Here is a 26,044-nt window from a genome sequence, read left to right as displayed (position 1 = left end):
GCTATACAGTAGGTCCTTCTTGCTTATCTATTTTATATATAGTAGTGTGTATATGTTAACCCCAAACTCCTAATTTATCCCTCCCCCCAGCACATCTCAATTTGGACTGGCCACATTTCAAGAGCTCAATAGCCACATGTGGCTAAATGACAGCAACTGACAGCACAGGGCTGGGGAAAAAAGACAGATGCAGTCAAGGGGACTTTCAAATCACCATAGTAAATGCAGTGACAGAGATTATGTTCAGGATCACTCAACCGAGGGAGTTCGGATTTGAGCCTCCAGTGACCTTCCAACCCCAGACCTGTTCATGCTGCCGCACATAAAAGACTTTGCCCACTTCAAACAGTGGCCTCATTGCTGGCCCCGACCAACCAAACTTAATATATCCAAAATAAAATTCATCCTCTTACCTCAAATACCTCCTCCCGCTCCCTCATTTTCTATTTCAGCTGATGGCACTATTATCTATCTGTTCACTCAAGTCATCTTCATTACATCTTTAGACAAAAGATTACTTTCTCTAAAAGATAATTTAAAATCTAAATGCTGGGACTTCCCTGGTGGCACAGTGGTTAAGAATCCGCCTGCCAGTGCAGGGGACACGGGTTCGAGCCCTGGTCCGGGAAGATCCCATATGCCACAGAGCAACTAAGCCCATGCGCCACAATACTGAGCCTGGGCACCTAAAGCCCGTGCTCTGCAACAAGAAGCCACCACAATGAGAAGCCTGCGCACCGCAACAAAGAGTAGCCCCCGCTCGCCGCAACCAGAGAAAGCCCCTGCGCAGCAACAAAGACCCAAAGCAGCCAAAAATAAATAAATAAATAAATAAATAAATTTATAAAATAAAATAAACTTATAAAAAATCTAAATGCTTATCCAAAAATGCACCTTCCTCTCCACCCCAACTAACCGAGCTTGTTCAGGCCACTTTCATCTCTCACATGGGGCGTCACAAGAACCTTTCTCTTACCCAGTTTTATTGAGATATAATTGACATACAGCACTGTGTAAGTTTAAGGTGTACGGCATAATGGTTTGATATAGATACAATAAAAAGCAAAAAAGAAAAAATTTCCTTAAAAATATGAACCTCTTCACGAATTTGCATGTCATCCTTGTGCAGGAGAGCCATGCTAATCTCTGTATGGGTCCATTTTAGTTAAAGTTCTGCCCAAGCCAGCACTGAAAACCTTTTAATTGGTTCCCTTACTATTTCATAAGGCCCTTCAAGGCTCTCCATCCCCTACATAACAAAGCCCATGATCTTTTTCACATAGCACAGAATTCCCTCCAGGGTGTGAGCTTTGCTTCTCTCTCTAACAATGCCCAGCTGTTTACCTTTCCTAGACCCTGAACAAGCTCTCTCACCTCCTCTGAGCCTGCTATTCTTTTGTACTTTGGTTGGTTGGTTGGTTTTTTTGGCCGGGCCCCAAGGCTTGGGGGATCTTAATTCCCCCATCAGGGACTGAACCGGCCCCACCACTGAAAGCGCCCAGTCCTAACCACTGGATCGCCAGGTGTAAAAACAGCCATCCTAATCTCTCAAAAAGTTGACCTGAGGTTTAAAAGAAATATACTTTCAACAATACACAATCAAGGGTTTTCTGTATCCATTACTCCTTTATATATGTATCTAGTGCCCCTTTCCAATTAAATAACATTTATTGAATACTATGTGCTAGGCACTTTGCGGGACACAAGACAATTGAAATACAGAAAAATAGATTGAATAACGCGACCTTTGCCTTCCCCAAGCTCATCACAATATAGTTTCTCAACCAGTACCTTTAATGACTAGATAATCTCTAAAGTTAAGAGCAAATCACGGGGGCACTTCCCTGGTGGCGCAGTGGTTAAGAATCCGCCTGCCAATGCAGGGGATACGGGTTCAAGCCCTGGTCCAGGAAGATCCCACATGCCGGGGAGCAACTAAGCCTGTGCACCACAACTACTGAGCCTGCGCTCTAGAGCCTGTGAGCCACAACTGAGCCCACGTGCCACAACTACTGAAGCCCACGCGCCTAGAACCCATGCTCCGCAACAAGAGAAGCCACCGCAATGAGAAGCCCGAGCACGGCAACTAAGAGTAGCCCCCACTCACCGCAACTAGACAACGCCCACGTGCAGCAACAACCTAACACGGCCAAAATTAATAAATTTTTAAAAATAAGAGCAAATCAGGGGGTCCCCGGCGTTCCTTCAGGCGCCGCCTCATCCCAGCATCTGGGCTTTCTCCTGATGGGTAAACACGCCCGCCACGCCCCAATACAGACTCCTGGGCCTCTCCGGGGAAACCTGACCACCGCCCACGTGGCAGGCGCAGGGCGGGGACTTGAGGCGCCGCTGGGGCCTGGACCTCTGCGCCTGCGCGCTGCGGCCAGCACAAGGACCCGGATTTAAAGAGACAGGCGTTACAACCTTGGTGGCTGCGCGCGGCCTGTGGGTGCCTGGCCCTAGGCCTGAGGTGGAGCCGGAGCCGGGAAGGCAGGTGAGGGATGGCGCGGCCGGGCCGGGCAGGGGGGAGAGAGGCAGCCCGGGTTCCGAGGCTGGGGCGGCTGGGAGCCAGCCTCCTGACCTCCTCCTCCGCCCGCCCGCGGAGCCCCAGGGCACACCCTCTGTGACGTGAAGGCCCCCGGGGAGCCCCACCGGCCTGCGCCGAGGCAGGGTGCCCCCGGCTTCCGCGGGGCTGCTCTGGCCGGATCTGCCCACCCGCCGCGCTGAAGTCGATGGGCTCCGGAGGGACCTCGGGAGCCTTTCTCTACCCGCCGCGTCCCCTTCAGCCCAGCCCCGGGCTGTGTCCTGGAGGCCCCTCCTGCCCGAATCGAGGGACTCGCTTCCCCGCCCCCTCCCGGTGTCCCCGCTGTCCGCCCCGGGCAGTAGTAGCCCGTGCCCACTCCCGAAAGCGTCGCGGGGAGGCCCTCTGGGAAAAACGGTCGCGGAGCTTTCACTTCCCGGCCCGGCTGCGTTCAGGCCTCAGTGGTTTCCTTTTCGGCTCCCTTTGATGAAATGCTGAGCGGCGGCTCTGTGGGCTGTGAGCCAGGCGGGGTTTCTCACAGCGGCTTTGTGCCTCCTCGTGGCCCAGCGCCTCCTGGGCCCTGCGGAGGGTCGGGCGCTGCGAGGTCCTCTCCTGTCGGCTCCTGTGGTCCCGGCGTGGGGGGAGGGGGGGAGGGGGGACGGGAGGGGGAGGGTTTCGTTACTCGCCCCCCAAGGAAGGTGGTGAACCTTGTTCTGAGCGCCTCTTACGGGCCTGCCGTGCTTTCCCGTACCTCACCTCTGTGGTTCCTCAACTTCTGGGGGTTATAGAGACCTTTGTGAGTTGCCTGAAAATCATGACCGTCTCTCCCCCGCAAAATGTACAATGCTGAATGTGCACCTTTTTGTATACATTTTCAGAGCCTACCCCCCCCCGCCCCCCATGGACTTATTTTAATGTTCCCAGCCATCCCGTGAGGTAGGTATTATTTTCTCTGTCTTAGAAATAAGAAAACAGACTCAGGGGAGTTAAAGGAAATTCTCAAAGATAACATAGTCCTTAAACTGTATGGTCACACTTGTGCTCCCGTCTCTGATTCCCAGTTACGTGCTGTCCTCTGCATCATGTTGCGCTACAGTAAGTAAAGCCTGCTTTCCATTATCACCCAATAGCAATTTCACTACGAAGGTGGGTGCAGGCTGAAAATAACGTCCAGTCTGTTTAAAGTTGGAACTGCGAGGATACTTCAGAAAATATGGATATAAGAAGGTGGGGGATGCCATGTGGATATGATACCTGTTTCCATTTGGGGTGATTGATCAGTTCCTTTGATTCTTGCTGTTCCAGCTACTTCAGCATTTCCCAATTCAAGCTGCTGAATTATAACCAGGCTAGTTTCACATAGGGAGCTTCTGCTTAAAGGATAACCGCTTCATTGATTTTGAGGGCTTTATTCTTAGAGTGACAACCCTTTGAGTTAGGTACTATTATTATCCACATTTTACAGTTGAGGAAATTGAGGAACTGAGAGGTGAAGTAACCTACCAAGGTCATACAGCCAATGAGCTAGGATTTGAAACCAAGCAGTCTGGTTTTAGGCTCCATTTAATTGCCTCTCAAAATAGGGCTTCTGATTAAATCACACATCTATATAGTGGCTTAATTATTTTCTGAGGACGGCATATATTTTATATTTCACATTAAAAACTTCATGAACATAATGTAGTGGGGTTTTTTTGTTTTGTTTGCCGCACCACACAACTTGTGGGATCTCAGTTCCTCATCCAGGGTTTGAACCCCGGCCACTGCAGTGAAAGCACAGAGTCCTAACCACTAGACCACCAGGGAACTCCCAATGTAATTTTACTTGATGATTAAAAAGAAACTTTAGGATCTTATTATACTTAAGGCTCACCATCCATTTTAAGGATTAGGGGCTGCTGGTGGCCTGAGAGAAGGTTTTATGTTATTTGGAGTCTCTTGATTGTGATTTACTAGATACACATGTATACATTAGATAATTGAACATCCTTTTGCAAACTGAATTTTCCTGTATTGGAACTCTTCATCCTGTAGGCAATAAATCTTTCATACTTGGTCTTCCCTGGTGGTCCAGTGGTTAAGACTTTGAGCTTCCACTTCAGGGGGCGCAGGTCCGATCCTGGATGGGGGAACTAAGATCCCACGTGCTGTGCTGCACAGCCGGAAAAAAAAAAAAAAAATCTTTCATACTGTGGGAAATGTTTGATTGGTCAGCATGGATTGTGTTAGGATGTCTGCCTTTGAGGAAATTAGAAGCCTACCTCCTCGTTTATAACTCACTTTTCTGCCTCTCACCCTTTCATGCAGCTGTATGACTTTGGCTTTTAAGATCCTCTTACCACCAACTCTCCGTGCGCTCAGCCAGAAAGAACTGTGCCTATTCCGAGAACATCACTGGCCTGACATAAGACAGTTCAGCCGGTGGTCAGAAACAGTTCTTCGTGGACACCGCCTCCTCCAGAGAAGAAAGCCTGTTGTGTCATTCCAGGAAAGCAATCTAAGACCACGTGCCACCCGCCTTGTTTTCTTGCCAGGGTCGCATGTGGGACTCTGCAGTGGCCCCTGTGAGATGGCAGAGCAACGGTTCTGTGTGGACTATGCCAAGCGTGGCACAGCCGGCTGCAAAAAATGCAAGGAAAAGATTGTAAAGGGCGTGTGCCGAATCGGCAAGGTGGTGCCCAATCCCTTTTCAGAGTCAGGGGGCGATATGAAAGAGTGGTACCACATTAAATGCATGTTTGAGAAACTGGAGCGGGCCCGGGCCACCACAAAAAAAATTGAGGACCTCACAGAGCTGGAAGGCTGGGAAGAGCTGGAAGATAATGAAAAAGAACAGATAAGCCAGCACATTGCAGGTGGGATGGAGAATACTGCTTTCTCATCTTATTATTGGTGCTGAGAAGAAAAGGGATGAGAGTAGAACCCAATTTCTTTCTTCCTGTTTGTCTTTCTGTCTTTAAGTTTTGGTTCAGAAATAACTTAAAACTCACAGAAGAGTTGCAAGAATAAAAATAATACAAAGAATGCTCATATTCACCTTTTTTTTTTTTTTTTTTTGGCCACACCACGTAGCTTGTGGGATTTTAGTTCTCCAACCACAGATTGAACCCGGGTCCTCAGCAGTGAGAGCGCAGAAAGAATCCTAACCACTGGACCGCTGGGGAATTCCCTCATATTTACCTATTATTAACATCTTGCTCTCTTTGCTTTATCATTTGTGTTCACGTGTGTGCGCTCGCGCTCTCGCTCTCTCTCTCTCTCTCTCTCTCTCTCTCTTACTCTCTCCTTCCACACACACACAGTTTTTTTTTCCTGAACCATTTGAGCATACATTATGGCTCTTTGCCTTTAAATACTTCAATGTGTATATCTTAAGAATAAGGATATCTTGACTATAATACACCTATCAACCAGTAAATTTATCATGATATAATACTTTAATCCACCATCTGTATTCTAGTTTTGTCAGTTGATCAGATAATTTACAGCTTTTCTCTCCTTTCAGTATGGAATCCTAATCTAAGGTCGGGTATTTCATTTAGTTGTCATTTCTGGCCTCCTTTAATCTGGAACATTGCCATGGTCTTTCTTTTTCTTTTATGACATTGACATTTTTGAAGAATAGAGTACCTACCACTACACCCTTTTATCTATCAATTTATTATCTGTATGAACTCAGAGATTACTACTTTTTCCTGGTGGTTTATAATTGTACTGTATTAATTTGGTACTAAATTGTCCCATATTTGGCCAGTTGGGAGCCCCTTTGAGCTAGTTTCTGTCCTCAATGCCCAAATCACTTTTTTAAAAATGTTCTAAAGTACTTCCTTACTCTCTGGCATAACAGTATGCTTGCCCTTAGGCTTACCTTGTATGTATCCTATCTCATCCCTGGAATCAGCCATTTCTCTGGAGTCCTTATTCCTGTTAGTGGGAACATGGCGTAAGAGACCAAAATCTAGATGTTCCATGTCCTGGGTGCCATGAGGTGTCCTTGCTTTTAAGCCCTTTCAGCAGACAGAACTAGAAAATATATGTTCGTATGTATACAAAAACACATATACGTACACAGATACATATATATGTGCACATATGTGCATATTCACATGTATGCATATTTTAGAAATCTTATACTGATATTTACAAATCCAATTAGTACTTTCTGACCTTCACTGTCTTCATCTATAAAGTAATATTCATATCTTCAATTAAGTTTAGTTCTGGTCACTGTAGGAGTACTCTAAAATGGGCATCTATCTTTGTTCTTTGAGAGGAAAAGAGATTTCTGGGAGAGAAAACTACTCATCCATTTTTTTCTCAAGCTCCCCTCCTGCCCTGCCTGGCCTTAGCCATTGGCCTCAGCCTTTGTTACTTCTTGACCCATCTCATTCAGAGGAAGAAAAACATGAGGTAGAAGTAAACTGTCAGATAGCTCAAATAACTCAGCAGCTGGAAGTTTTTTCCTACTTATACCAAATCAACATGCTCTGTTTATCCATCTTCATTTTACTTTCTTGGTTATCTGTAAATTGGGGCTAATTCCATAAGCTGAGTTCGCCACATTTCATCTGTTGAGACATGATTTCTGATTTCCTCCAAATAATCTGGAGATTATTATATGTGGGCTAAGGGGTGGAGAGTGTTGATGAAAATTTAAGTTACTAATGAAAAAGAGTAACAGTCTTTTGTCCCCAGGACACCCTCTCCCTAATAACCTATTACTCACTACCTCCACTCAAGAAGACCAGCCAGCCAGTAGTCAGCATTGGGTTAATACCATGGTAGTAAATTACCTAGCCAGGCTATAAGAGCAGTTGATAGATTCTTTGGAAGCTTTCTCAGGGATCTTTCACTGAAGGATATTTTCCCTTCTTTTGGGATCCTACAGATCTGTCTTCCAAGGCAGCAAACACACCAAAGAAGAAAGCTGTTGTCCAGGCTAAGTTGACAGCCACTGGCCAGGTGACATCTCCAGTGAAAGGTGCCTCATTTGTCACCAATACCAATCCCCGGAAATTTTCTGGCTTTTCAGGTAAGATAGGTCAGGGTTACCTGAGCTGTTAACAGTCCTCCTTTTAATTTGGTATCCTATTTGGGACTCTGGTTAAGAGTGAACATTCTGAAAGAAAAAAAAAAGTGAACATTCTGTGCTATCTAGCCTCCTTAATACAGGTAAACCTTGAACAACATGGGCATTAGGGGCTCCAAACCCTCTGCACAGTTGAAAATTTATAGTCTACCCTCCTTATCCCGTGTTCCTCCATATCCATGGTTCTACCATACCCTCAGTTTGCATCCATGGATTCAATCAACTGCAGATTGTATAGTACTTATTTGCTATTGAAAAAAATGTGTGTAAGTGGGCCCATGCATTTCAAACCTGTGTTGTTGAAGGGTCAACTGTAATTTGCTTCCATCTGAGCAGGGAGGTAATGGCTAATTCTCAGTGCCCCACTTGTATAGCATTTCTTAGTATATTTTAATCTCTGTTGCAGCAAAAAGATGTTTGTTTTGTCAAGACTTTTTCCCCTCGAAGTAGTTTACCTGGATCAGACATTATTATAACCTGCCCTTTACTTCCTTGTTTTTTGATAATGGAAGAATCTTGAGAAATTGCATGCCTAAACTTGCCCAAACTGGAGATGAAAGTAGAGAAAAAGGGGGATGTCCTGCATGGCCTTGTGTAGCAGATAGCGTTGGGCTGGGGGCTTTTACATACTTGGTTTCATTTGTTCTTCGTTAAACGTTGGGAAGTACTTGTATTAGGCCCATTTTATGAAAGAAAGCCAATGCTCCGCATCGTTTTGGAGTTAGTATTTACACTGAAGTCTGTCTAACTCCAGCACCTGTGGTCTTTTACCCTACAACCTGTTACTTCTTTTATATGGAGACATTCTTGTGACTGCCTCAGCTAAAGAAAATAAAGTCAGAACACATGGGCTCAGAAGTTGTTTGAGGAGGTTGCTGCTATAATGAGTGAAAGAAGCCCGGACTTGAGGTCAGAAGACCTGGGTCCTGGTCTGAGCCTCTGTGGCGTCATCTGTGAAGTGGGAATGGCAACACCTGCTTTGTTGATCCCACAGTGTCTCACAAGGAATAAAGGAGATAAAGTTGCAACATCAGTGCCTGACTCTCTGGGATTTTTTATTATTTTAAAACTCCGAGGTTTGCTTGGTTTTTGTCTAATGGTAGGCCAAAGATAGAAATACGGAAGAGTCCAGGTGACAGTAAGGGCAGTGTGTTTCTGGAAGGGCCCTGGTTCTAGGGAGCGAATTTGGGAGAAACGGGGTGTTCTAGTTCTTACAAGCTTTTGAACAGTGACACTTTGGAGATTTTGTCCCCTAAAATCCTCTTTAGACTCCGGGTTAGAGATGAGGATAGATTTATAATTTACAAAGCCCAGGCAAGAAGACACTTAAATCAGCAGACAGCTTGCTAATGGCTTTGCTGCAAGCTTGCAGAATGAAATTTACTTTGTAAATGGTCACAAGGAGGTAAAAGAGTATCAACTCAAAAGAGTTGTACAGTTATTTGGGGTGTCTGGAGGAAAGCCCTACTTGTTGCCTACTTTTTCTTTTTACAATAAGAAAGAAAAGAAAGTGGTGATGGGGGTGGGTGGGAGTGGCAAGGAGCTGGGAATGTCTTCTCTCCTCTGGCCTTGGTCTCCTCATCAATAAGAAGAGATTGAACTAGATAATTTTTAAGGCTTCTTCCAGTTCCAACAATCTGCAGTAGCAATGGTTTCAGATTGACCGAGTCCCCTGATTTCTTCCCCCTTCCTGATCCCAACTTTTCTGGGTTCAGCTTTGCAAGTGCTCTGAGATCGTCCTGACCACTCTTGGCCTGAAAATGGCCCTTATTCTTCTGTGAAGCAATCATATAAAGAGATACACATCAGCTGGTCTTCTGCTTCAGTGTGAGGCCGTCATTTCTTTACTATTAACAGCTGTGAGATTTGGGGAGATCACTTGACTTCCATTTTTTTACCCATAAAATGGGTATAATATCTACCCCCAAAGGGCTCGTTTTAGGGAATTAAGTGAAGCTACATATGTATAGAGCACGAGCAGAGTGTCTGTTAGTTTCCCTTTATTCCTTTTCAGCAAGGCAGAATGAATCATCTATGCTGTCTCTCTATTTCTCTTCCCAACAGCGAAGCCCAACAACTCTGGGGAAGCCCACTCAAGCCCTACCCCTAAGACAAGTCTGTCCTCAAGCAAATGTGACCCTAAGCACAAGGATTGTCTGCTACGCGAGTTTCGGAAGTTGTGTGCCATGGTGGCTGAAAATCCTAGCTACAACACGAAGACCCAGATCATCCAGGACTTCCTTCAGAAAGGCACAGCAGGAGGTGGGGCCTCGAGCATCCTGGATGGGCTTCTCCTCTAAAGAGCTCAGAGTCGTGGCCGCTTCATGGACATGTGAACTGTACAGTTGCACGGGGCCTCGCGCTTGGTTTAATGCTCTGCTATTGCCATCTTGAAATTCTTAACACTTTTGAACAAAGAGCCCACGTTTTCATTTTGTACTGGGCCCCACGAAGTGTGTAGCCAGTGTTGCTCAAAACATGTTGACATCTTTCTTCCTCCCTTACTCTGCCCCCCAGGAAGCCAGAAGAACCTATCCCATTTGACCAAGAGGAAAATTCACTATCCTGCTTGTTTGATTAGTTTTTTGTGAACCACTTGCACAGCTTGGGAATAGAATCTTCCACCTGTGTTTCTTTCATTCATCTAACAAATGATCATTGAGCATCTGTAATGTGCTCATCACTGGGGACACTACAGTGAAAGTCATGGTTCTGCCATGCAGGAGTTCATCCAGGGGCTAGAAGGGAGGCACACCACCAGCCACCCAACGCCACGGCCTTTGCTGCCGTAGTGAAATGCACACCCTACCCTGTGGTCCCATCACGGCAAGGGCAGCAGTGTAGACATCTCTTTTGGTTCCTTGAGGTTATGTATTTATTTGTTTAAGCTTCATTTCTCAAGAAGGGTTTCTTTCTTCTGTCTCCTCCAGATGGTTTCCACGGTGACGTGTACCTAACAGTGAAGCTGCTGCTGCCGGGTGTTATTAAGAGTGTTTACAACTTGAATGATAAGCAGATTGTGAAGCTTTTCAGCCGCATTTTTAACTGCAACTCAGATGATATGGCACGAGACCTAGAGCAGGTCAGAGGAAGGGGAGGGAAGGTGGATTCCAGGTGGGGTTCTGCCTAGCCAAGCACCTGTACCCTCTTTTTTCTGGTGGAGCTCATACTGTTTTAGGAAACTGAAACCCACTTGAGCAAGCTTTCATTATGAGAGGAGCTGAATGGGAGGCTACAGCTGTTAGTTTCACAAGGTTCTGAGGACTGAACTTATACTACTGCTGCACCTGAGAGGCCTAGACCTCGAGGGGCTGGATCTGAGACTTCCCACTATCTCTCCAGGGGCTCTTATTCTAGACCCTGGCTTTTTCTGGCTTTTTTTCCCCTATAACTTGGGCTTACCATTCAGTTTTGGTTTGTTCATGACTCCAGCCTTGGCACAATGGAAAGTTTCTCTCCAAACATCCCCATTATCTGATGACCACATCTGTCTCTTAGTTCAGATTCTGACAGGCCTCAAATTGGCTTGGCCCTGGATTAGTTCTTGCATCACTTCTCAGCTAAGGCAGGTGGCCAGATCCTGTGGTGGATGGAGGTACCCTTTCCATGAGCTGTGGGTGGGACAGATTCTTAAGACGTGAGGTCAATATGTGTGAGTTGGGGATAGGAGCGGTGATTGAAATCTCTGATTCACCTTTAGTCCTGGGGACTCAGGGGTTACACTTGGCCACTCTGGGGTTGCTGCAGTGGCATTTTGGTTTTTGGAGACAGGGTGACGTGTCAGAGACAATCAGAGTCTTCTTTGAGCAGAGCAAGTCTTTCCCCCCAGCTGCCAAGAGCCTTCTTACCATCCAGGAGGTGGATGAATTCCTCCTGCGGCTCTCCAAGCTCACCAAGGAGGACGAGCAGCAACAGGCCCTGCAGGACATCGCCTCCAGGTGGGGATGGGCCCGGGGGGATGGAATCACTAGGGAAGGAAGGTTTGGGAGTGCAGAGCTTTTCAAAGACCAAGCTGAATGTGCCTCGTCCCTCTAGGTGTACAGCCAATGACCTTAAGTGCATCATCAGGTTGATCAAACATGATCTGAAGATGAACTCAGGTGCAAAACATGTGTAAGTACCCGGTGCTCTGATAGTTGAAGCTGCCCACTTTCTTTGTTGTCAGCTGGTGTCAGGACTTTGGAGCCCTGATTTGGTTTGTTTTTTGTTTGTTTGTTTTTTTTAATTATTAGCACCTTTAATTATTATTTATTTATTTATTTATTTTTTGGCTGTGTTGGGTCTTCGTTTCTGTGCGAGGGTTTCCTCTAGTTGCGGCAAGCGGGGGCCACTCTTCATCGCGGTGCACGGGCCTCTCACTATCGCGGCCTCTCTTGTTGCGGAGCAGAGGCTCCAGACGCTCAGGCTCAGTAGTTGTGGCTCACGGGCCCAGTTGCTCCGTGGCACGTGGGATCCTCCCAGACCAGGGCTCGAACCCGTGTCCCCTGCAATAGCAGGCAGATTCTCAACCACTGCACCACCAGGGAAGCCCCTGATTTGGTTTTGAATCCTGATTCTCCCTTCTTCCTTCCTGTGGGACCCATCACTTGACCTAGCTCAGCCTCCATTTTCTCAGACGTTAAATGGAGATAACAGTACCTTTTCACAGAGTTATTACAGTCAAACGTATGGAATATGTTCAGTAATTATGGTATGAGTTGCTTGCCCATTCCAGCCCCCTCTTTGCTGGGGCAGCATCCATGTAGCACAGTATCTCAAAAGAGCTGAGTTTTCCAAGAGCTTTTTCTCCTGTGAAAGTCTTTAGACAATAGAACATAACCCCTTCCCCGTATATTGGGAGCCCTCCTCTCTCTGAGGACAGACTGTTATCCAAAGCATTAAGGTCAAAGGCAGTGGTTTTTGTTTCCTTGCTCCTGTCGGCCTTGGCAGGTTAGATGCCCTAGACCCCAATGCCTATGAAGCCTTCAAAGCCTCACGCAACCTGCACGATGTGGTGGAGCGGGTCCTCCGCAACGAGCAGGAGGTGAAGAAGGAGCCAGGCCGGAAACGAGCTCTGAGTGTCCAGGCCTCACTGATGACCCCGGTGCAACCCATGCTGGTAAGGACGCTGCTCTGGCCCTGCTTTCCACTCCTATCCAAGGTTACTATCCTTCCCCGTGAGATCTGATAGGGTACGATGTTGACAGCCTGTGCAAGTTGGCTGGAGGAGTTTGGGGAAGGAAGAGTAGAGATGCAGAGGTTGTTTCTCATGGAGGAGTAAAGGCAGAGGAGGAGACGGAGTGACCTGGTGGAAAGGCCTGAGATCTAGGCCCGGCTCGGCCATCAGCAGGCTGTAGAATCTTAGGTGAGTTCCTTAGCCTCTCTTGGTCCTTAGTTTTCTTATGGGAATGAAGTCTGAAGCGTCTACCTAGAGCGGTTCGCCTGTCATCTTTCCTGAAGTCAGGTAGATGTATGAAGTAACTCCTGTTTCTGTGACCTGCCCCAAGGTAGCTCTGAGAGTTGGTGACAGAGCCAGGCTTCCTATGACAGGGTGACTTGGGTCTCCTTTTTTTCTGGAAAGAGAGGAAGCTTAAGGAATGAAGACCAGCTCTTCTTGGGCCTCTGCTCATTTCATGAGAAATGAGATTTCCTTTCTGGCGGGTTCCTATGCGACACGACTGTCCACACCCGCTGCCAGGCCTGCCGGGAGAGCCTCTGCATTGTTTCAGTGGGGTGCGCTGCTTTGTATGAGACGGTCTTGTGAGTTTTACTGAAGTCTTGGTCTAGGTTTCTGTGTTAGGGACGGAGAAGTATTCTGTGGGACAGCCAGCACCAAAATAGTGAGATCTCCACTTGAGGGACCGGTCCCCTCCATTAGTGGCCTTTCTGACTTTTATAAGAATTCTTTCTGGAGTCTGTCCTACAGCCTGTCATTTGAAGAGTGGCATGGGTTATACAGCTTACTGGTTAACCACCCAGGCTCTGGAGTTGGGCCTAGACTCACATCTCATTTCTGCCCTTTACTAGCTATGTAACCGAAAGTGGGCATTTAACCTCTGTGAACTTCAGCTTTCTCATTCATAAAGCGAAAACAACAATATTTACGGCATAAGATACTACATTGAGGATGAAATGAAATTTTGTGTATGATCTGACACATAGAAATACCTCCAAGATGATAGTCATTGTTGTTTGGGTCAGGACAGCACAGGTATGTGAATAAGCGCTCCTGTGTCATGTCCTTTCCTAGGGATCCCTGATCACTGCCATCCTGCCAGCCTCACTGTCACCTGCACGCTTTAATCTTACCTCTGCGTACCCCCTGTGCTGAGATAACGGATGTGTTCAGTAATAAGCCAGAGGCCCTGCAAGACCCTAAATTATTATTGAGAAAAAAATCAAATGCTGTTTCAGTGGAATTGTATTTGCTCTACAGTGAACTGCATTCATATAGTCCTCAAAATGCAAGCTCCTGTGTCAATTTCGGTGGTGCTTTTATAGTTGGAATACGACACTGCCCAGCCTTTTCCATTCCCATCACCTCTTCGGCAGCCTGCCCTGGGGGTATGCTCTGGCTGTTGGTCCCTGGGACCTGGGCTCTGGGCTGTCCTTGCTGAGCAGCCCCTCTTGGAAGAGCACCTGTTAAGTCTCCAGGCTTTTCTTTCCCTACCCCAAGGCCGAGGCCTGCAAGTCCATCGAGTACGCGATGAAGAAGTGTCCGAATGGCATGTTCTCTGAGATCAAGTATGATGGGGAGCGAGTCCAGGTACATAAGAACGGGGACCACTTCAGCTACTTCAGCCGCAGTCTCAAGCCAGTCCTGCCGCACAAGGTACAGGTCCCTTCCTTTCCGCTGGGACTCTTTCACTTCCTGCCTCTAAGAATCTCAAAGCCAATGTTCCATAGCCATTCCAGCTCTGGTGTAAAATAGGGTCTATTTTGTATTTGTTGAATGAAAGAATGAATTCATTTATTCAGTTTTGGAGTCTTCCAATAATGAGGGGCTGCTCAGTAGGGACAGCCAAAGAGCGCAGACAGGGGTCAGTCAGCACAGAGCCCGGGGGCAGTGATGCCGGCCGTGATGCTGGGACAGCGAGAGCTCAGCTGGTGAGCCACGTGCAGTGCTTGTCTTCTGCGTTTCCAGGTCCTGTGTGCTCCCCCTGAGCTAAGTCATGGCTCAGGTACAAAGGGCCAATGGGCTGTCATTCATTAATTTGTTCAACAAATGTTTATCAAGTGTTCAGTATATTCTGGGCACTGTTTAGGTAGTGGGCATCCAGCATTAAAAAAAAAAAAAAAAATGGGTGGAAGTTCTGCCCCTCCAGAAGCTTATATTCAGATGTAAACACAATCCCACAAGGATTTCTGGGAGCCCAGAATCCTGCCCTCAATCAGAGGGCATTGAGAACCTCGCCCCTGAGCCCTTCTTAGCTCCCGAAGCCTCTGGGAGCTTTTGGGGGTGTGTCCAGGGAAAAGCAGCGGGAACATCTGGCTCCAGTAGCTGGAGGGTAGGTAGACTTCTTGTCCTTGTTCCCCCTTCTGTCTTAGCTCAGACTCCGCTTCTCAGAGCCCCGGGAGAGGGGATGTGGTATGGGGCTCTCATCCTTACCTCAGCCTCCCCTGCCTGCTAGAGCACTGGGCAATCAGACCCTTTGGTTCGGGTGTTCTGGAGAGCTGAGCACAACCTCCCTGTGAGCATTAGTGTGGGCTCACTTGCTCCGTAGGGAGGGCTCACAGTCAAACTGCTGAGGAACAGCTAGCTCCTGGTGAGCTTGTTCTGGGGCCACCTCCTGCTCCTTAGGAAGGCATTTGGGCACAGCTTTCCAGACTGAGAGCCATTTCCCTGCTCTCCCTTACGAAAGTTTCATTCATCCCTCTCTCCGCTTTGCTTTGGTTCATGAAGGGCTGGGTCCGGGATGGAAGCAGAGTGGGATGGATGTGCAGGCCTTTCCTGTACCCCCTCCAAGCTTCTGAGGCAGTGATGGCCTAAGTGCCCTGCCAGGGGAGGATTGGACCACAGTAGTGCTCTCTGGACTGCCTTCATGGCCTTACTCGGCAGGGGCCACCATGGGTTACAGTGGGACATCTTCTTGTAGGACTGTAAACACTAAGGCTCTGCCTTCCACAGGAAAAAAATCCAATTCCAAACATCCTTTTCTTCCTCATTCTGAAGATGGCTATGGGTTCAGAGCTCCCACTCAGAGAAGAAGCTTCTCATATTTCCTTGCTCCTCCTAAGGGGATTCATTTCTTCCCTTCCATCTTTTTTCCAACTGGTCTGTTCTCCTGCACAAATCTCTGCCTGCCCACCTTCCCTCCCTCCATTCCATGTTTGTCTGCCCCCCCCCCCTCATTTTCACTCTCAGTTTCTTCCTTTTTCCTGCAAGTTCTCCTCTGCAGCCAATAGAAAATGACCTCAACATGGGCTGACCTCTTCCTGGGTCTGGGCAGAGGTCCCGAAACATAGCTGATTCTTCTTGTCTAGGTGGCTGCCGAGGCCTAGGTCTGTTCTGCACATTAGCTGGGCTTGCACATGCTGGTGTTCTGTGTTCCTTCTGGGGCCTGACTCCCTCCCCTGAGTGACCCTTCTGCCTCCAGGTGGCCCACTTTAAGGACTACATCCCCCAAGCTTTCCCTGGGGGCCACAGCATGATCTTGGACTCTGAGGTGCTCCTGATCGACAACAAGAAAGGCAAACCACTGCCCTTTGGGACTCTGGGAGTGCACAAGGTACTGGCTCAGGGCCAGATGTGCAAGAGTGAGTGTGTGCATGTGTGTGTGCTGTCAGTCTGAATGGAGAGGAATGTATCACTTACTTAGGGTCAAGCTTATCTTCATCTCTGAACTGGTTCTGAATTTAGCCCTGAGTTTAAATGTGTTTTTGTGTTTTGCATAAAAAAAGAGCTAGTAGTGGCAACTAACTTATAATTGGGTCAGTCTCTATTCAGAACCATCTGTCAAGTGCCCTTATGGCCCAGGGACTTAACAGCACAAATAGGCCTTTTGTATCAGATGCTTCAGAGGGTCTCTGGAAGTGGACTGGTACTTCCCATTTTTCATGCCCTCTTATTTTTGTCCCTTATGTACCTACTACCTCATTTTCCCTTACAGAAAGCTGCCTTCCAGGATGCTAATGTCTGCCTGTTTGTTTTTGATTGTATCTACTTCAATGATGTCAGCTTGATGGATAGGTGAGGAATCTATTTTTGAATCCTGGGTGGGGAGGTGAGGGCTTCAGACTGGAAAGGAGGGAGGAGAAGTGGCTGGAGCTGGTGCCTCTTTGTGCCCAGGAGCTGCAGCAGGAGGGAGCTGAGAGCCAGCACAGTTGCTACACAGCTCCCCATTCAATGTTAGGAAGAGCCGATGTGTTGACTAGGTCTCGGCTCTGAATGCTTAAGTCACAGAGGAAACTCAACCACCCACAGCAAAATGGATTGTTGACGAGATACAGACTATGAGCACAGTAGGGCTTCAGTTTATCTTCAACAGCACCTACGGGTGCATAAGGCAGATAGTTTTCAGCTCAGAGGTTTTGTTTTTGGAAGAGGCCGACAACAGGAAGCTTGTGATTGTCGGTGTTCTGTGGCTGGGGCCTTCTTAGGGATAACTAGCAGTCGTGACTTAGCTGCATCCAGTTCTTGAGCCTGAGAAACCGTTTTGGCCCCTTCCTCCCTTAGAGAGGCATCCCAGCCCCCACCCTGCACACCAGCCTTGAGTGTGGAAGGGGAAGGAGACAGAGGGAGAAAGAACTGCGGGGGTAGGAGTTGGGGTTTGGGCTTCAGGTCCTGACGCCTGTCAGCCTGCTCACCCAAGCACCAGCCCGCCTGGGGCCTGGGGTGAAGCAGGGTCCAGAAAATGAGAGTCGGAGTTATTTTTCAAATGAGACCGGGATTTATACAGTCTGTTTGGGCTGATGAGGTAGAGACAGGAATTACAGCAATGAAGTGGCTCTGTGCTGTGGCTTATAACTGTCTGTCTTTGGTCCCAGTGGAGCCCTTGTCACCCTGGGCAGGCAGAACTGTTAGACATGAGGGCCCTAAGCCATGGCAAGCCCTGAAGCCGAAGTTCATTGCTGTGCTCCTTCCCTCTTCGGAACTCCTCAAGGGGGTGGGAGGATCCTGGCCTGACCTCAGTTCTCCTGTCCCCCTCAGGCCTCTGTATGAGCGGCGGAAGTTTCTTCACGATAACATGGTTGAAATTCCCAACCGGATCCTGTTCTCAGAAATGAAGCAAGTCGCAGTGAGTGAATCCAACCCTAGGCAGTGTCCTAGTGGTTTGAAAGCAGGGCAGAGAGCCCCTTGGGTCAGATGTGACTGGGAGAATGAGTCTTAATTATTTTCTTATGAGGGAAGCTGGTGTGTATACAGGCAGACCTTGGAGATACTGTGGGTTTGGTTCTAGACCATGACAATAAAGCAATATCACAATAAAATAAGTCATATGAATTTTTTGGTTTCCCAGTGCATAGAAAAGTTATGTTAATACTATACTGTAGTCTATTTAGTGTGTAATAGCATTATGTCTAAAAAAACAATGTGCATACCTTAATTAAAAATACTAAAAAGGGCTTCCCTGGTGGCGCAGTGGTTGAGAATCTGCTTGCCAATGCAGGGGACACGGGTTCAAGCCCTGGTCTGGGAAGATCCCACATGCCACAGAGCAACTAGGCCCGTGAGCCACAACTACTGAGCCTGCGCGTCTGGAGCCTGTGCTCTGCAACAAGAGAGGCCGTGATAGCGAGAGGCCCGCGCACCGCGATGAAGAGTGGCCCCCGCTCGCCACAACTAGAGAAAGCCCTCGCACAGAAACGAATACCCAACACAGCCAAAAATAAATAAATAAATTAATAAATTAAAAAAAAAAAAAAATACTAAAAAATGCTCACCATCATCTGACAACACAGGGTTGCCACAACCTTCAGTCTGTAAAAAACACAGTATCCGCAGAGTGCAACAAAGCAAAGCACAGGAAGACAAAGTCTGCCTGTGTTCGTCTACCAGTCTCCACCTGGGAGGGCAGGGCATGAAGCATCCTTCCCAGGTGGGCTCCCAGTGTCTCAGAGCTGAAGCAGCTCTCTGGTTGGTCGCTGCTCTGCTAGCGCTTTTGTTCCTTCTATTCAAGTCAGGGTGTTTCCAGCAGGCGCTTTGCTAGTGTGTGAAAAGAAACCCCCCTCTACCTTGCTCCCAGAGCCCTTCTCTGTTCTCATACCAACCTCAGCGTCTCTCCTGTTATCCCTCAGAAAGCCTCCGACTTGGCTGACATGATCAACCGGGTGATCCAAGAGGGGTTGGAAGGGCTGGTGCTGAAGGACGTGAAGGTAAGATGGTCGCATCCTTTGATTTCTCCTGCAAAGCCCTCCCCTGAGCCTTTCCAGCCATGGCCAGGAGGTGGCGGTGGTGGTCTGAGGTGTTTGGGGGTGAGTGCTGGGGGGTGTCTTTCCAGAGTTCTGGATCCCAGACGATGGGTTTGTGTATGTTTCCCGTAGTGCCTGGAGCAGAGCGGGTTGGGCACTGTGACAGATCTGTATGTCGTGTGAAGAGGTAAAAGGCCCACCCTCGTAGAGTGTCCATTCTAGTTTGTGGTCTCTCTCTTGCTTCCCCTCAGGGTACATATGAGCCTGGAAAGCGTCATTGGCTGAAAGTGAAGAAGGACTATTTGAACGAGGGGGCCATGGCTGACACAGCTGACCTGGTGGTGCTTGGGGCCTTCTATGGGCAAGGGAGCAAAGGTCAGGGTGGCCTCTGGCCCCTGGGAGGGTACTTCTTTGAAAGGTACCACTCAAGGAATAGGCAGGCCTTTTTCCTGGCTTGGTCTGCTAGCGTGGCCAGTCATGACTTCCAAAGCTCTGGGATTAGGGGCCCCAACCTCACCCATGCTACGTCAGGCAGGGACATTGAGAGCTGCGGACCTGGAAAGGGAGAGATCAGGCAGGAGTACCCTGTGCTAGCCTGGCACAAAGAAGCTCACCACCAACTGTTTCTGCAGGGACTGGCAGCTTTCTCCTCAGGGGAAATCTCCATTTCCTGACTGGAGAGGAAGCTGGGGTCTGAGGAACTAGTACTGGTAGGCATCTTTCTGTGTGCCAGGCTCTATTCAATTCCTTTTACTCCACCAGAGCCCAGCGTCAGGTGTGATTATCCCTAATTCACTGAAGAGGAAATTGAGACTCAAAAAGGTTAAACTTACACAGCTAGTAAGGGGTAGATCCAGGAGGTGATCTCTGGCACTCTGATGCCAAGGCCTGGGCCCTTTCCTCCAGCAGGCTGCCCCTCACAGGGCACGAGGGGGTGGCAGAGATGCCCCCCCCCAGTTTATTTAGCCCCGCCTCCCCCCAGGTGGCATGATGTCCATCTTCCTCATGGGCTGCTATGACCCGAGCAGCCAGAAGTGGTGCACAGTCACCAAGTGTGCAGGAGGCCACGACGACGCGACGCTCGCCCGCCTACAGAAGGAACTGGACATGGTGAAGATTAGCAAGGTGAGGAGGGGACCTGGGGGCCCTGCCCTCTGGACTGGCAATCATTCCTGAGACAGGCAGTGTTATGGGGGCTGCAGGTATCATTTATCTGTTTCCACAGAAAAGAGAGCTGCTGCTTGGCCATAGGAGCAGTATTAGGCCCTCAAGTTCTCTGAGTACCTACCTTGTGGAAACTGGCCTGCATGCCCTCCAGGCCACACCCTCTCTGGTCAGGGAGGATCCCAAGGGGTGAGGGTTAGCCTTTTGTGATAAGTCACCTGTTCTCACAAGCCCGTGACCAAGAAGGGGTTTAAGTCTCATTTGGCAACAGCCCAGGACTGCATCTTTTCTCCTCTAGGATCCCAGCAAGATACCCAGCTGGCTGAAAATCAATAAGATCTACTATCCTGACTTCATCGTTCCAGACCCAAAGGTATTAGCCCAGGGCCTGGGGTCCTCCAGCCCAAAAACTGAGTTTGTACATTACATTCTCTAGTGCCACAGAGACGTCGTCACCTCAGCCTCAATGACAGTCCACCCAGGGTGGGGCTCTGGGCTGTTTAGCCAAGTGACAGGCACGGGGATGACCAGTCAACAGTGAGGAGTCGTCCTCAATAGAGAGAGAAAGGGACTGCCCATCCTCTAGTCTCAGAGGGTCTGCTCTAGAAGTGACCTGGGCCAATCCCTTCCTGCACTGACAGAGAAACTGAGGCCCAGAGAAGAAACGAGACTTCCCTAAGGTCACACAGCATCAGCAGCAACAGTGGGACTTGAATTCGTCTCCTTCCTGTTAGCCACTGCTTTTTTTATTTTAACTTGTTCTGTATTGCTTTTAGCTGGTTGGGAGGTGTTTTCTACTTAACCAGGGAGTGACCTGACTTACTCCTGACAGAAAGCTGCCGTGTGGGAGATCACAGGGGCTGAATTCTCGAAATCTGAGGCTCACACAGCCGATGGGATCTCCATCCGTTTCCCTCGCTGCACCCGAATCCGTGATGATAAGGACTGGAAGTCTGCCACTAACCTCCCCCAACTCAAGGTGCCGTCTCCTGGGCTGCGTGTGTGTCCTGTACCCCACTGTCCCAGCCTTGGAACCGAGGGCACCTGGCCTCCTGCGTCCTCTGCCTTCTCCTTTCCCCGCTGCACTGAGATGGGCAAGGAGGGCAGTTGTCAGAAAGGGGGACCAAGCCGTGGCAGGGCCGGGCCCAGCAGCACTGGGCCTCCGCCCACAGCTCCCGGTAGAGAGCCCTACCTTCGCCGGGCCCTGTGGGCAGCCCTGGGTCCTGGTGCGGGAGCGCTCCTGTCTCACGGCTTCCTGTGGAGGACCTGGCCCCAGGCTGCAGTCTCTATGCTGCGGAAAAGAACTGGGGGACAGAACAGTGATCTGTGCTGATTACTCCAGAAACAGGGCCAGAGCTAGAAAAGTACCAAGGAAGCCAGCCGCTTTTCCCTATGTGTCTCTTTCCCCTCACTGTTCCTCAGTCACCTAAAACGTACCACAGACTGCCTGAAGCCGGTGGCTGGGAAGGGAGTGATACACCAACATTCTCCCCCCTCCTCAGGAACTGTACCAGCTCTCCAAGGAGCGGGCGGCTTTCGCCATAGTGGCCGGAGATGAGGGGAGCTCCACTACAGGGGGCAGCAGCGGAGAGAACGAGGGCACCTCGGGGCCAGCTGTGTCTCACGAGGCCCCGAGAAACTCCCCCAAGCAGCCCTCCGCCAGTGCCAAGAAGGCAGGAGGGAAGCTGAGTAGCTCCAACGGCAAAGGCGGTAAGGAAAAGGGTAGGGGCTGGGGTGATGAAGAATGGATACGAGGGCAGAGACCAAGGACAAGGACCCAGTCTCACACTCCAGCCCTGAGGTCATGTGATTCTCTGTCCACTGCAGCTGACGTTGGCTGCATTCCTGCTGTGTGTCCACCCATGGGCCAGAAGCTGTTCTGGCATCCTCCTGCTCTGTAAATCTGAATGACAGGACCCCGGGAGAGCCCCTCGGAGGCGGGGATAAGCCACCTCTGAGCTAAAGGCTCAGCGTACAGCCCTTACCTCCTGTCTCACCCACGCTCACAGCAGAGGAAGGGCCCAGCCCTTCTCTGTACTCTCCTGACTTCAGGGACCATTATCCGCTCCCCTGCCCTCTTCTTAGTTCTCATCCTGAGCTCTCTCCTGCAGGCAACAAGCTGGCTGCAAAGCCTTCCCCTGTGAAAGTGGGAGAGAAGCGGAAGGCTCCTGATGAGACCCCATGCCAAGCAAAGGTGAGGGTAAGAAGAGCAGTGCCCTGTTGGGGGGTCGGGGGGCCTCGTGTGCCCAACCCTCTGCACTTGGACTCTGAGAGACAAGCGAAGGTGTTGCCAGGACTAACTGCAACCCCCTGCCCTCCTGCAGCTGCCCCTGGCCGCGGGCTGGGCTGGCAGTGCTGCGGCTCCACCCCGTGCCCTCTTGTTGCCTTGCAGAGGCGGCCGGCCAGCGAGCAGAGAGGAAGGAGCGCTGTGCCAGCAGGCAGGCAGTAGAGCAGCCGGCCCAGCCGAGAGGCTGCAGGGACCCACCTGGCTGCCGGTCCCAAGTCACAGTTGACATTAAAGGGGAGAAAGCCCAGTCTGGGTGTGGGAGTGCAGCAGTGTGAGTTTGTGAACAGGGCCAGCCAGCGAGGAGCGGGAGAGGGCACTGGCTTGGTGACTGTCTTTTTCCCTCTCGTACTCCCTTGCTAGTCTCTGGTTTGACGGCAGCTATCGAGCGCCTCCTGAGGCCAGTGACTCGGTTCAGCCCTGGGGGAGCTGATGCCCCAAAGGGCAGATAAAGAACTCGACATCTGGTCACAACACGGTGATTGTGCCACCCCAGCCCAGGAGTCAGCACGGAGGTCTGGGAGCTCAGGCCCTGAACCCAGTGCCCAGAGCACCTATACGACCTTTCCGTCTTTTCCCTACCCGAAGCCTGGAATCCGCGCGCAGTCACGAGCCGGCTCCCGGCCCCTTGGGCAGCTAGTGCACACAGTGGACTGCTCGATCGAGCAGCCTCGCTGTGTCTGAGCGCCACTGGCCCTGCCCACCAGCCCCTGGGTGGTTCTCGGAGACATGTACTTTCCCTTTCCAAGTCCCCAGTGTAGGGAGCCGTCTCCTCTCCCTTCGCTTCCTCTAGGCAAGGATGGAAGGGCGTGTCAGTCCTATGTAATCTGGAGTGGCTGGAGGGTCGGGGTTTTGATGCCTTTACCTTTTCTCCAGTAAACTCCTTCCCCTCGTGTCCTGACCACTAGGCTCCCTCTCTCTGGCTTTTGTTCTAACCTCCCTCCTCACTGGTCTCCGCTCCCTGGGCGGAGAGCCACCTGCCCCAGCACGGTCCAGCCCTGCTCCGGGCCTGCCCTGACCACTGTGCATTTGCAGGTGCTGCCGGACATCTTCACCGGGGTGCGGCTCTACCTGCCGCCCTCCACGCCAGACTTCAGCCGTCTCCGACGCTACTTTGTGGCATTCGATGGGGACCTGGCGCAGGAATTTGACGTGGCCTCAGCCACACATGTGCTGGGTAGCAGAGACAAGAACCCTGAGGCCCAGCAGGTTTCCCCGGAGTGGATCTGGGCCTGCATCCGGAAACGGAGACTGGTAGCTCCCTGCTAGGACTGCTGCCTGCCCTCGCCCTCTGGCTGTGCTCTCCCCACTGCACTACTCCTGGACAGGGCAGGCAGGCACAGGACAGAACCTGGGGGAACGGGCTTTCTTCTCCAAGCTGTGCATCTTCCAGAACCCACCAACCACGCACGGTCTCTTCCAGACTGGAGTTAGTTGCTGTGGGTACCACCAGTGAAGTTAGTTTCTCCTGCCAGTTTACATAGGTCTTTCAGATCTGGGTGCTGGTTTTGACCTCTTTTTTTTCTTCTTTAAAAAGAAGCTTTTAAAAAAACAAAAAACAAAAAAAACCAGGAACTATCTTGGAGTTATGTCCTTCCCCCCACACCCTCTATAATTCTCCTAGTGATTAAGGAGTGAAGAAGGGAAGGCCGGCTGTTGAAGCTCTGTCCACAGAGCCCGTCCTGGCGGCAGTCTTTTCTCCCTTACCTGCCTCTTCTACTTCCAGGCTCATTTTAAAGTTGTATTTAAAAGAAAGACTGTCCCCAGAAATGCTTATATTTGGCAAAACTTGGTTGCAGCCTGGCCGCCAGGAATGAAGTCTCACTTGAAAGAAAACAAAATGGGTTTTCTGTCTTTGTGCTCTCCTATTACAGCGTGTGGGTCCGGTGTGAAGGGAGGGAACCATGATCAGGTAGGAAGGAAAGGGAGGTTGTTTGGGCTGCTCCTCGGGGGGATACAGGGCTCCAGGAGGATCTGCCTCCCCCAAATCTGGAAACAAGACTGCTCTTTAAAAACCCACCTGAGGACAAACCTACACAGCCTGCTTACAAAGAATGGCTCCTGCACCGCCTGAGGCTGATTTATTTGAATAAAAGGAAAACAATTTAGCATGGACGAGTGCAGTTCAACAGAACTTTTTATGGCATTGGAAGCACCCTGTAAATCTCCACTGGCCAACATGAACCAGCCATATTCTGAGCATGTGAAATGTGCTAACGAAACTGAGGAAGTGAACTTTTCATCTTCGTTCAAGTAGTCACGTGAGGCTAGTGCTAGTGACTATCACCTTGGGCAGTGCAGGTGTAGACAGACGTAGTTTGAATCAAGCCCTGAAATTTAACAGCCCTAACCCTCCAGGAATGGGGACAGGAACTGCACCTACATCACAGGGTTGCTGTGAAGAGTAAGTGACCTCAGGAGGCCTTCGGTAAAGCACTTAGCACAGAGCCTGGCACACAGCGGTCTAGAGTCGGGAGGATCAGCACTGGTGTGCATGTCCAGAGCCTGCCCAGGAGACTGGGGCCTGGCCTCTGACTTCAGAGCCCTGTCAGCCCACCTCCACAGCCTCGCACCTGTGCGACACAGCTCCCTCTGGTCTGTGTGCAGTTCATCATGTCACCATCTGGTTTTGAACTGACTTCCAGCTAGTTCTGCTGACTTCTGAGGGTCCATTCTGCGTTTTCTTATCAACAGATTGGCAGGCTTGTTTGTCCAGCCCCTGTGAGTGAGGTTAATGTGACTCAATCATCTCTGGAGCATACCCGAGTCTGCGTCTGAGTCTGGGCCACCGCCTCGCCCCGGCCCTCCTCCAGTGTGCTCGGCCAAGGTCACACTCCGCTGGGAGGCCAACTTCAACCTGATGGACCGGGGTTTCCACCTGCTGCTGAAAATGTGTTGGCAGGAAGGGCAGGAGGGGGAGGCGCCCTGACTCTAGGCCAGGACGTTTGGTGTTTCTGAATAGGCACCATTCAGTCTGGCTTCACTGCTGAGAAGAAGACACTCTTTTTATTCTGTCCTCTGCAGAGACAAAAGCTGCTCCTCCTCTGAGCACTGACCTACATAAATTTTCATCCCCCTCGCCAGCCTCCTCAGGCCAAGCAACTGGACAGAGCAGCAGAACAAGGCTCTCCCCTCAGGATTTTGCCAACGGACACAGACGCTGCCCTTTCGCCTGGCTGGTCTCTCAGGGTGCGCTCGCACAGCAGAGGGGGGCATCTCAGTCATGAGCTCAGCCCCTCGGCCCCTCCCTGCCCCGCTGGGTGTGTTGTCTTCGGTTCACTGTACAAGGTGTTTATTTCCTTCCAGTCTTTCTGACACAATTTTTCTTTGCTGCTGAGATTAGATGTGATTTTGTGTCCATGTATTTCCACAGACCGTAAACATCATCTTCAACCTCCCCAGCAGAGTGCTGGAGGCCTGCCCTCCTTTGAGCCTTTGTTTACTTGCTGCTGGTTGGCAGCAGACAAGAGGTCATCCAGGGTGCTGAACAGGTCAGCTGCCCAGAACAATGAGGACAAAGTGCTGTGGCTCAGCCTCGAGCCTTTATGCCCTTTTGGCAAGATTTCTTCTTTCCTCAGTCACAGGGCAGATCTGCACTAATCCAGCTCTCCCAAAGCCTGCCTACTCAGGAGTCCCCTCCCCTGGGCACCTGGTC

General features: G+C 50.0%; 1 protein-coding gene and 1 non-coding gene across 5 annotated transcripts; one reads left to right on the top strand and one right to left on the bottom strand.

Moving 5' to 3' along the window:
* Positions 1-1,084: 1,084 nt before the first annotated feature.
* LOC132356322 (U6 spliceosomal RNA) lies at positions 1,085-1,188 on the bottom strand. The gene has a single exon (XR_009499838.1). It is a non-coding gene; the product is annotated as a U6 spliceosomal RNA (small nuclear RNA).
* A 1,201-nt stretch (positions 1,189-2,389) lies between these two features.
* Positions 2,390-25,694, top strand: LIG3 (DNA ligase 3). Of its 4 annotated transcripts, XM_059908788.1 has the most exons (21): positions 2,390-2,494; positions 3,400-3,457; positions 4,829-5,376; positions 7,410-7,553; positions 9,675-9,872; positions 10,541-10,692; positions 11,382-11,548; positions 11,646-11,723; positions 12,540-12,708; positions 14,266-14,421; positions 16,187-16,318; positions 16,700-16,779; positions 17,740-17,827; positions 18,828-18,905; positions 19,193-19,316; positions 19,924-20,066; positions 20,404-20,478; positions 20,938-21,084; positions 21,608-21,815; positions 22,217-22,305; positions 23,425-25,694. In XM_059908788.1, exons 3-21 carry the CDS (start codon positions 4,833-4,835, stop codon positions 23,656-23,658), a joined length of 3,006 nt encoding a protein of 1,001 aa, XP_059764771.1. In that variant the 5' UTR covers positions 2,390-2,494; positions 3,400-3,457; positions 4,829-4,832; the 3' UTR covers positions 23,659-25,694. The 4 variants fall into 4 exon arrangements, with proteins under 4 accessions (XP_059764771.1, XP_059764772.1, XP_059764769.1 ...); XM_059908789.1 differs by lacking the exon at positions 3,400-3,457; XM_059908786.1 differs by lacking the exon at positions 2,390-2,494 and having other exon boundaries at positions 3,190-3,457.
* The last annotated feature ends 350 nt before the right edge of the window (positions 25,695-26,044 follow it).

Source organism: Balaenoptera ricei, chromosome 20 (assembly GCF_028023285.1).
Source record: "Balaenoptera ricei isolate mBalRic1 chromosome 20, mBalRic1.hap2, whole genome shotgun sequence".
In the NCBI taxonomy this organism is placed as follows: domain Eukaryota; kingdom Metazoa; phylum Chordata; class Mammalia; order Artiodactyla; family Balaenopteridae; genus Balaenoptera; species Balaenoptera ricei.
This window is presented reverse-complemented; position numbering and strand designations above follow the sequence as displayed.